Source organism: Danio rerio, chromosome 11 (assembly GCF_049306965.1).
Source record: "Danio rerio strain Tuebingen ecotype United States chromosome 11, GRCz12tu, whole genome shotgun sequence".
NCBI lineage: Eukaryota > Metazoa > Chordata > Actinopteri > Cypriniformes > Danionidae > Danio > Danio rerio.
Window position 1 is genome coordinate 33,475,930 of NC_133186.1, and position 12,330 is coordinate 33,488,259.

Genomic DNA, 12,330 nt, shown 5'->3' on the forward strand with positions numbered 1-12,330 from the left:
ATACTAAATTTAGGTGACATTTCAAGCACTATTTTTAGCTAAATTAGCTTGCCGGATGGTCATCATAAGCCAATTTTTTTTGTGCAAATATTTCATAAATATTTAGAAAAAAGAAATATGACATTTTTATTTTTGAAATATAAATAATAATAATTTTGTTTAAAAAAATGTAAATTAAAAACTGTAGCCAATTGTAATTTATTAGGCAAATAACAAACTGGCCAGCACAACTTTCCTTAGCCAGAATTTAGCCATTTGAATAATACAAAATTAAAATAATAATAATATTATCATTAATAATAATAATCAAGAGCTTCACAATGTTTCTAGCCTCTCTTTTAAAAGGCACATTTGAAAGTTCATGGTTAACAATAGCCGAAATAGTATTCAAATTAATTTTAATATTGTCCGCTTTTAGTGCTTCACACTTTTTTTACTAGTCATGTTCAAGAAGGTAAGGTCCGACTAAGAATAAACGTTACTTGTCAAATGTTTTCTATAATTAAAAACAATACAGTAGTAAAAGATGACTTCTCTTACGTCAGATTGTGTGCTTTCTTGCACAACTGAATGTTGGATGAAAAACATTTGTCACAACACAACACAAGTCTTTTTCGATGGGTTAATTTTACTATTTATGATTGCATAGCAGTCAAAACAGGACAATTGAGCTCATAAATGGGACAAATTCTGGACCTGTCAGTGAGGATATCCTTCTTAGTGCATATCTCATTTATTTAATTTTGTTAAAAGCCACAAATATACATTTAAAAAGATCAAACCTACAATCTGCAAATGCGGTATTTTCTTTGAGGTCTCTATGATTACTTTACAATGATCCTACTGATGGAGTTCCTCAGTATTGGCCCAATTTCTCTACAGCAATTTCACTTGATACTAAAGTCTACTATCACCAATACAAGTACAGCACTCAGAAATTACATTTCATAAATAAAAATCAATTAAATTAAATTAGGGCTGGGCGATATGGCAAAAATGCGATAATTCTTCCAGATTTAAGAGTATTCCAACAACGACTGAAGCCACAAAAATTAGAGGGTCCATTATATAGTATAATCTATTTTCGGTGGCTGATTATTTTAGGCGATACAATTCTGTGTTTCTCTAATATCAACACTCTTCTAGATTCCTGTTGTTGAACATTTCCGTTGTGTGATTGGCTCTTAGATCAATATAGAGTAGAAATGTTCAAAGCTTATCATTAGCTGTGTTTCCGTCAAAAAATACGAATTAACTTTATGCGCAAAACTGGAAAATTGCACAAAAGACGTGTAAATAAAGTAGCGTTTCTATCCAACGAGTCAAAAAGAACAAAATCATCCCTTCCTGATTAACTGGCTCCAAATATCAACAGTAAAAAAAACTGAATTTGCTGCAGAAGGAGAAGCTGTGTCTTTTCTTTATTTAATAAATGACTTCAGAAGGCAATTTTGACACGCAGTGAGCGCGTGCTGGCAATTAATAATATAACACTTATACTAAAACAATTAAGGCATTTTAGAATGACCAAAGCAACATTTCAGATGTTTTACAATGTGCTCAGCCTGCTGGTTTGTCCATTTGCACATAATTGTATTATCACATGATCTCTTATAAAAAAAAATCACATGACTTTTTTTTTTTAATGCGCATACTGGAATTTGTTTGATAATGGTGTTTCCATCGTAGTTTACGTGCATCATTTCCTATCAAAAAAAAAAAAAAGGTTTTTTCAACTCAGTTATGCACACGTTATTTATGTGCATTTTCAAATCTTTTGCGCATCTTGCCGTTTCCAACAACCGTTTTTTTGTGCACATCCCAAATGCGCATAGAAATAGGTGGATGGAAACATAACTACTGTTATTGACATCAATTTTATTGTGATTCAATATAATAGTTTATCAGCCCAGCCCTAAATGAAATTGTATTTCATGTTTCCTTACCAGTTGCCCCTACATTCAGCATGCTGTACATAGTGTACATATTACAGATCTGTCTGTACTGTTCTTCTGTCGTTTCATCCGGGATTTCCTCCTCTTCATCATCATCATGGTAAGAGATTGGCGAGTCACTGGTGTACATGCTGGGAGTTCCTGGGCTGGTGCCTTCCGGCGTGCTACTGCTGTTGTTGTTATTATTGTTGTTGCTGTTGCTATTAGTTGTGCCACTTCCGCCCAATAAAGCGATGCTTTGAGGCTGTGCCCCGCCCACACTTCGTACCACTTCCTGCGAATAACGTGCTGCTTTTCTCACACCTCCACCTCCACTTCCTCCTGATCCTCCACCTCCTTCACGGTTGCCTCCTTCCCAAAGGCGCTTAGCAACTGGAGTGCAAACTACCGAATATGATGATGCTTCTTGAAGTGGCTGAGGGGCCTGTGGTAGCTGCTCCGTCTTAACTCTTGACACTAATGGAAGTGGTGTTTGGCAGGATGCAGGTCGAGCTGCTGTTGACCCACCCATACCTATAGAGCCAGTCCCAGTTTGGGTAACAGGACTTTGGGGTTCTGAAGGTGGCGCATCTTCTGTGTGAAGACCCTGCGAGTCACAACTTGGCGAGCTGACCTTTAGGAAGAACTCTGTACCTTTTTCCATAATTTGCTGAATCTGCAGGAATCCCGCTGTGTACATTAGGAGGAACTGATCGCCTAAATTCATGCTAAGTCGACCGGTGTAGCAGAAGGAAAGGATCTGCTGGAAGCTCTGAGGTTGGACCGCTGGCGGTAATTCCACCACAGAGCTCTTGCTTCCAGAGTTGAACAAATCTCGAAAATAGGAGCTGCTGGCAGCCAGCACTGCCCGGTGGGCTTTAAATGTGTGTCCCTTCACCACAACTGACACATCACAGTACAGTCCCTGAAGCCTCTGCTCATTAAGACACTCCAAGATATTGTTGCCAAAGTTGGGAATCGCCATCTGCAGCATCTGAGCCATATCGTAAAGCCCAGCACTACAGAGTCTGTGGAAGCAGAAAACACAAAACACTTCACCTCAATGGTAATGGTAGAATTATACCAATGTCCAGAGGGTAAAACTGTCTGACATCCACAACAACAGCATGTCATTATAATTTCAACACATTCCCCACCAACTGTGTTTAAGATATTCAAAAGACATGCCTCTCATTAAAATTCTAATATCATAAAGAAGTTTAATAACTTGTGAGGCAAAAAGTTGCTTTTAATTCTCAGCAGAACATAATCACTTCACAAAAAGAATCCAGTCTGAGTAAAGAGATAATGAGAATTACTCACAGCAGCTTATACATTGCAAAGTATATACAGTTGAAGTCAGAATTATTAGCCCCCCTGAATTATTACCCCCCCTGTTTATTTTTCCCCAATTCTGTTTGATGGAGAGATTTCCTTGTTCTCGCGCATGATTTTCTGCTTATTTCTAAGAATAAAATATATATCAATTAGTCCCAGACTTAAATGACTGACATGAAACTCTTTTAGAAGCTGAATAAAATCACACCAATTCTCAATGGACACAATGCTTTAGGTCATTCTTCACCTTCGGGAAGTTTTGCCTGCTCGAATTATCCATGAGATAAAAAACTACAAAATATCTACAGTTGAAGTCAGAGTTATTAGCCCCCCTGAATGATTAGCCCCCTGAAATATTAGCCTCCTTGTTTATTTTTTCCCCAATTTTTGTTTAACGGAGAGCAGATTTTTTTCAACATTTTTGACATAATAGTGTTAATAACTCATTTCTAAAAACTGATTTATTTTATCTTTGCCATGATGACAGTAAATAATATTTGACTAGATATTTTTCAAGACACTTCTATACAGCTTTAAGTGACATTTAAAGGCTTAACTAGGTTAATAAGGTTAACTAGGCAGGTTAGGGTAATTAGGCAAGTTATTGTATAACGATGGTTTGTTCTGTAGACTATCAGAAAAAATATATATATAGCTTAAAGGGGCTAATCATTTTGACCTTAAAATGTCTTTTAAAAATGTAATAACTGCTTTTATTTTAGCCAAAATAAAGCAAGTAAAATTTTCTCCAGAAGAACAAACATTATCAGACATACTGGGAAATTTACCTTGCTTTGTTAATATGGCAAAAATGCAATCTCGATAATTCGTGGAGCCATAACGATATATATTTCGATATGAGTTGTTAATGTTTCCACTTTTAAAAGAGTATCCCATGGATCATGGATAATTCTGGCGGGAAGGTAAAACGAACGAATGCGTATTAGCGTATTAACAATACTGGGTGATGCAGCATGACCTATTTTTGGATAATGATTTTCAAAAATTTGGTGAATGAAATTCTGGTTGGAATGAACTGCCAACTTATCCAGCAAGTTTTTACGCAGCGGATGCCCTTCCAGCAGCAACCCATCTCTGGGAAACATCCACACACACATTCACACACACTCTCATCCACTACGGACAATTTAGACACACTCTCATCCGCTACGGACAATTTAGCCTACCCAATTCACCTGTACCGCATGCCGGGGAAACCGGAGCACCCAAAGGAAACCCACACGAAGGCAGGGAGAACATGCAAACTCCACACAGAAACGCCAACTGAGCCGAGGTTCGAACCTGCGAAGCAGCGACCTTCTTGCTGTGAGGCGACAGCACTACTTACTGCGCCACTGCGTCGCCAGAGCATCTGAGCGACGAGGATGGAATTCGAACTCCCGCGTGCAGAGCACAATGGATTAGCAGTCTATCGCCTTAACCACTCAGCCACCTCGTCACTAAATATATATATATATATATATATATATATACATATATATATATATATATATATATATATACATATACATATATATATATATATATATATATATATATATATATATATATATATATATATATATATATATATATATATATATATATATATATATATTTAAAAAAAAAAACAATACTCGCACAACTCACTAATTATATTTTCAGAACATTGAGTATATTTTCTTGATTTATTGAATTATTTAATATTAGCTGCAAAAAGGTTTAGCAAGTATTTGATGGATCCATCTTATGCTCACAAAGGCTGGATGTATTTAAATATTTAAAATAGTAATATTGTGAAATAAGAAGGTCGTTATCATTCAATTCATTCATTCATTTTCCTTTGGCTTAGTCGCTAGTTTATCCGAGGTCACCACAGCGGAATAAACCGCCAATCCCAGCATATGTTTTACACAGCAGATGCCCTTCTAGCTGCAACCCAGTACAAGGAAACCCTCATACACTACGGACAATTTACTTAATCCAATTTACTTATACCGCATGTCTTTGGACTGTAGGGGAAACCGAAGCACCCAGAGGAAACCCACGTGAACACGGGGAGAACATGCAAATTACACAGAAATGCCAACTAGCCTAGGCGGGACTTGAACCAGCGACTTTCTTGCTGTAGGACTGGACTCACTGAGCCACCTTGGCGCATATAATGGTGCCTATTTACTATCAATTTAATTTTTAAGGCAATGCCAAATCCTCCTAATATTCTTTCTTTGTGTAATACAAGCATTTTAAAATTTGATAACAATATCTCTTAGTTTTTTGTTCTAATAGTGTTTTTTTTTTTAAATGCGAAACATTTCTTTTAGGATTTTTTGATGAACAAAGTTCAAAAGAACACTTTATTTAAAATACAAATCTGTAAATTGTAATATTAAATATAATAGAATGTCATTTTCGATCATTTTTATTCATCATTGCAGAATAAACCAGTAATCAAGTACAGTACAGATCATTTCTAGGTATGTCATTTTCACATGAAAAGTTCTATTGCTCTCATACACAATCTATGTGACCCCTAAAGATTGAAAAGAGGAATCACATACTTGCAGTATATAATCTATTCTTATGAAACTATTAAGAAACAGAGCTCTTCTCTGTTCCAACTCCAAGGTCAGTGCGTGTAGTCACACAAACAACATCCCATGACTGTCAAGTCCATAACATAGAAACAAAAAATGGATGCAATCTCCACAGGACACCAGACAATGAACAAAAGCAATAAATGTGGATACACATTCTTAATATTACTGAAGATTAAAGCACATGCTTAGGGTCATCCAAAGGTTATCTGTGGATCATAAACCATTTTTAATCCACAGTCAGCTGTTTTATGAGCATTCAGACACTCTGAATAAAAACGTTCATACTTTGCTCTTAAAACCAACGACTGAAGTAAACAATACTATATATCTCCATATATCTCTTGCATCTATGAAGAGCCAGCAGTAGAGTGTGTAATGCGATGTAATCAGGTTATTTTAGCATCATGACCATGTATGTAAAGAGGCCTGTGAAGGAGTAATTAAGTTACTCAATATCAAGTTATTCAGAATTGAGTTATTCTGCTTTTATGAACCCATGTTTCCGGAGTAAAATAAATACATGTATAGAGGGAGAAAGTACTTTTAAACACTCATGTGAGGGTACATTTCGTTGTACATTTCAAATGACAAATCCACTAGAGGGCGATGTCTACTTTGTGAATCTGAAATATGATACTTGGAAGTAGGGATGGTTGATAGGCGATGCTATTGTCAATCGCCGATGGCCGATAGACACCATGATCCTGAACCGGCATTGTGATCCTCTGCACCACCTCTGTCGCAACAGTAACCCGCTCGTGAAAAATATACACTTAGGCCCTGTTTACACTAATATGTCTTAGTTTTAAAATGGCTTAACGACTCTTCGGCCTTTTGAATGTATCAGGTAACGTGCCACAGCGTCAGTGCACTGCTTCAATCTTTGGTTTCACGCTTGTAATTTAAGCGAAATCCTCAGATACTGTTGTTTGTCAATGCCAATATAACAACACAGATCACTCTGCCTATTTATGCCAGAGTCCTGCGGAAAAAGTAATTTGAGTGTAACTTTATTTATTTATGATTTGGTTATAGGTAAAACAAAGACCATGTGTGTCAGGTAGTTGAAGTGGTAGGCTACAAATTATTAATTTGTTATGATTTCATTAATTCTTCATAATTAATTAATTCACTGACACCTACAATGATGATGCCATCGTCCATTGCAATGTTTCAGATTAGACATCGTACGATGCCAAATTGGTCCACATCGCCCTACTTACAAGGGTTGTTCAATTATAGGAAAAACCATAACTCCTATTATTTAGGTCATAATTTTATTGACGATCAATTAAAACGATCATAAGTGGGCCAAATAACTGTCTGTGTATATATATATATATATATATATATATATATATATATATATATATATATATATATATATATATATATATATATATATATATATATATACATACATACATACATACATACATACATACATACATACATACATACATACATACATACACACACACACACACACATACATACATACATATATATATATATTTTTTTTTATTATTATTTTTTTTTCTCCAAATAAATATCGCTCTAGTGGTTTTGTGGTATTTTGAGTTGTGCACAAAAAATATCATTAGTGTGAAAAGGAACATAAGCAGTCCTCGTCATACTGCCCTGTAGTGCCGTTTTTAGGTAAAATGAGGTTTATTTTTGCAGTTTCGCTAACATGTAGGCTCAAGCATATATTTACATTAAGCGTGTGTTGCGATAAATACATGATACACAGGAAGCGGTTCAATGAATATTCTTTAATAATTAATTAGGGCGCAATGGGTCAGCTAGTGTTTATATGAGACTGATTTATGTGTGTGTGTCGGCTACTAAATGGCCAACACTTTTCCAACATAAGTGCTATTACATTAATGCAGACATATATTGTTTCTTTGTGTTCAGTTATTCTGCTAATATACAGTTGAAGTCAGGAATATTAGCCCCCTGAATTATTAGCAGCCCTGTTTATTTTTTCCCAGAATTTCTGTTTAACATAAAGCAGATTTTTTTCAACACATTTCTAAACATAATAGTTTTAATAACTCATTTATTTTATATTTGTCGTGATGACAGTAAATAATATTTTACTAGATATTTTCAAGACACTTCTATACAGCTTAAAGTGACATTTAAAGGCTTAACTAGGTTAATTAGGTTGACTATGCAGGTTAGGGTAATTAGGCAAATAATTGTATAACGATAGTTTGTTCTGCAGACTATCGAAAGAAAAGTTAGCAAAAAGGGGTTAATAATTTTGACCTTAAATGGTTTTTAAAAAAATAAAAACTGCTTTTAATCTAGTCGAAATAAAACAAACAAGACTTTCTCCAGAAGAAAAAATATTATAGGAAATACTGTGAAAATTTCCTTGCTCTGTTAAACATCGTTTGGGAAATATATATATAAAAAAAGAATAAAAAATTAAAAGGCTAATAAGTTTGACTTCAACTTTGCTGAAGGCTTTTTAACACTTTTGACTCAGAATCTGGAAAAGTGTGTTGATCATCATCATCATCTTATTATTATTGAGAAATAAAAAAGCACTGAAAGTACCTTACAGTCAGAAATCCCCTAGTAAGGGTTACTGAGTAATTTCACTCCGACTTCTTCCTTTGTGCCTCTGTACAAAGGTTAAATCAGGAGGTCAGCCTTTCTTTCATATAAATCTGTGATATACATTTCAAAGATTTGTCTGACTAATCAGTGAATTAACATCCCCAAAAATGTGCGCCATTTAATTTTTAAAACATTTATAAGAACTTTTATTATGCACGTAACTCTTGAATGTAAGTCTACTTAAATAATTTAATCTCAATTATATATGCCAAAGACTGTTTGATTGATTCAGCACCTATTCATGTAAAATCTTTTATTTGTAAAAAAAAAAGTTTTATTTTTATACAAATAAAATCAGCATTTCCAGTCTCCACTAAAGTCATTTTAATATATCAACAAACGATTATTAATCTAAATTTATACTGTATGTTATAAAATATCAATATGACAAATAATATAAAATTTAATATGACTAATAAATGGGACAAATTCTAATGCACAGATTTTTTTTCAATAATAATAATAATAATAATAATAATAAGCAAAAAAAATCAAATATCAATCAAAATCAAATCAAATTTCCCTTCACAAAGGTTTACTGAAGTAAAACCCTGATAACTAATAGTCACCATAACACTACAATCTTATTATCTTATCAATCCTTATTAAGCTGTTTTACAAACTAAATATTAGAATTAAGAGTAACTAATATTGCAATTTGAAAATACAGTATATTAGCCAATAATAGTTTCGGATTGAACCATCCTTTAAATGGGCTAAAGCTAAGAGCTATTAGCAATCACATTTTAAGAAGCGGATGTTAGTTCTTTTAACATTTAACCTGAGAGTAAACCAGTACTTTAAACTGTCGATCATTGATAAATTGAGGAGCAATGCTGCGAAAGTCTCGTTTAATAACCCAGACTAGTTGTTTTCTTTCCCTCGCACATCTCTATGCGATCTCCCAAAGGGACAATAAGAACGGTGTAATTAAATTCACAACGGCAATAAATCAGAAATAATTTGCAAGCTCACTGCGAGAGTTGGGCGCCGGTGTTTCTGATGTGTGCGCCGCGGCCGGGCTGCGGTAGCTACCCGGGGAGAGTGAGTGCCCGCACCGCTGCCCAGCTGGACACGAGCTCCGGGTTGGCACGGGCCCCGGGGGGCAAAAAACAAGAAATAAGACCCTGATATCCTGGTTTCGATTCTTGATGCGGCAACCAAAAAAAGCTAAAAGCTGCTCAGCCCTCAAAAATCCTGTCACCAAAATAGTGTGATAGATGAATTATTGAGAAGCCCACATCCGCTTCTCTCGCCCCCTCGGTGCCAGTGCAATGCTATGCAGTGTCGAGCTGAGTTACAGTCCTGCACACACCAGGATATCTATACCCAAAAACGTTCAGATTCACCCAGCAACATCCATATGCATGCATTACCATTAGTATTCCTCCATATCGCATGCAAATCAGCTGCTTAAGTAGTTGCATGCAAGCAAGCATACCAATCATTGGGTTTCACATTAAATATTCTGTGGTTAAATTCTACTCCATTTTGGAGGAAGAGGAAGGGGGGCTCGGCTCCATCTTTTCCCGACATCAACAGGTCATCCCGGGACAAATGCAGCAACTGGGGGGCGAGTCAGACTGATCAGACAAGACACCATTAACCACTTGACGTCTGAAATGATGCACACAATTGCTCTCCAGCAACATACATCCTCAAATCGTCCGCGAACACGTGCTGGCACCGCAAGCGATGGCATGCATGGCTAAAAAGTTGCAGATTTTATATGGATGTATTTGATGCACCATAAATCAAGCTCTCGGCAGCGAGTCATTGAAGTGGTTAAAGTTTTGCGAGCCCATCCCCCCATCCAGAGCAATCGCACACCTTCACAAAACAATACCCCTATGCAAAAAGAACTATATTTTTCAATTACTCCCAGTCACAACAATAACAAATGCAACCCCCTGTTTAACCCACGTGTTTGCCCTGTGACCCCAAGTGCCATGGACCCCAAGTGCGCGCATAAAACAAAACACTCACCCCCTCGCTTGCAATCTGCTGGAAAGTGTTTCAATGGAGGAGTCCGACTCTTTCTCTCTACGGGCAGCCATTCATCGTGAATGCACAGGCAAGACGCCCGAGCGCAGAATTATCGAGGGGTGCATCGTTTTGTCACCCCCGGCTGGAGCGCAGAGTCACCGATCACACGAGCAAAAGCAGTCCGACAGCCGACGCATTCAGCCGGCTGTGTATAGGGTTGTGCGTGCGGCAGTGCGGGGAAAGTGCGCCGTGCGGAGCGTCTAGACTCAGGTGAAGCCCCAGAGGGTTGTGGGTGCTACGCGCTCTGCATGCCAACTCAACTCTGCATGGCGCACTGGAGGACGAGCGCTGCTGCTAAACGCCTCCAAAATATGTCCATCACGTCGCTCTAATGGGGTCAAATTATATGGCGGATGGGCAATTAGTGTTTATGGAGCGTGACTTGATTAGATTATTAGTTCGAATGTGCCATTTGCACACAACGAGCATCTTGTGCCATATATGTATGCTGCACCGAGAAGGTGTTCTTCTTTACGCCTAACGTTAAGTTAATGTTGTTAGTGTGTGTATGTTATGAATGTCAAATTAGAAGTGCACCAGAAATCAATGAAGAGTTATAACATGGTATAACGTTATTTTTATTCAAATAAATGTTGATTCCTTTTTTAATCTCTCTTTACATCAGTATGCATAATTAATATAACACACGTCATTGGGAATTATATTAATAAATTGTATTGTATTAAAATGCAACATATAACATGTATTAGATTCTATTGTATTGGGGGGTATATTATAACCTGATTATAACATTCATTCATTCATTCATTCATTCATTTTCTTTCCGGCTTAGTCCGTCCCTTTATTAATCAGGGGTCGCCACAGCGGAATGAACCGCCAACTTCTCTAGCACATGTTTTACGCAGCGGATGCCAGCCGTACCACAACACTGGAAAACTCAATATAACATATAATGTTTTATAATAATAATAATATTTAAATTAAATATACATTAAAATAACTGCTATTCACCCTAATGGATGCCATACCATTCCACAGTTGTTAATAATGATATGATGAAATTAATGTAATGCGATTCAATAATATAACAGTAAAAAGGTAATTAAACAGTTTATGTAAAATAAACAAGTCTTAAATTATGAATTTATTAGTCACCATTGATCATCAAATGAAGATATTGCTAACAATATTGCAAAAACGTGAACTTTCACAGATGTGAAATAAAATAAATAATAATAACAGCAATTTATTATTATTATTATTATTATTATTATTATTATTATTATTATTATTATTATTATTATTATTATTATTAGTTTCCCATTACTGGGTTTTGGCTGGAAGGGCATCCCCTACGTAAAACCTATGCTGGGATATTTAGCGGTTCATTCCGTTGTGGCTGCCCCTGATGAATAAGGACTAAGCCAAACGAAAATAAATAAATGAATTATTATTGTTAATATTGTTAATATTTTTATTATTATTATTATTATTATTATTTACTAAAATATATTTTTAGAAGTACGGATTATTAAAGGGGTAAGTAATTAGGCATTTATCAAAATCACAATTATATATATTTATTTAAATAATTTCAGGAAAAACAGGCCTATTTAAGTTAATAAATCATAAGTATAATATAACATTCTGACTTTACTAGTAAAACTCTATTTTATTTATTTAAAAAATGGTTGCGTATAGAAGAGTTCCTAAATGACCCTGCTTTGTACTCGATGCCCTTATTTTTTTCAGTATGCAGGTTTCTATAGGAATGTGCGCGTGCGCAGTGCTTAGCGTCTTTGTTAGGCGTTTAGCAC

The 12,330-nt window shown here is 35.8% G+C and overlaps 1 protein-coding gene across 16 annotated transcripts in view; it reads right to left on the reverse strand.

The window, feature by feature from the left end:
* nacc1b (nucleus accumbens associated 1, BEN and BTB (POZ) domain containing b) overlaps positions 1-12,330 on the reverse strand; it is a 32,516-nt gene that overhangs the window by 18,655 nt on the left and 1,531 nt on the right. For 7 of the 16 annotated variants that reach the window (XM_073916898.1, XM_073916893.1, XM_073916900.1 and 4 more), the window contains exons 1-2: positions 10,493-10,782; positions 1,947-2,962 (exon numbers count right to left, since the gene is read on the reverse strand). In XM_073916898.1, the coding sequence (XP_073772999.1) occupies positions 1,947-2,962; positions 10,493-10,563 (1,087 nt within the window). In that variant the 5' untranslated portion in view covers positions 10,564-10,782. Of the gene's footprint in view, positions 1-1,946; positions 2,963-9,481; positions 10,783-12,330 lie in introns of those variants that run through there. The other 9 variants (XM_073916897.1, XM_073916906.1, XM_073916903.1 and 6 more) reach the window with 5 other exon arrangements.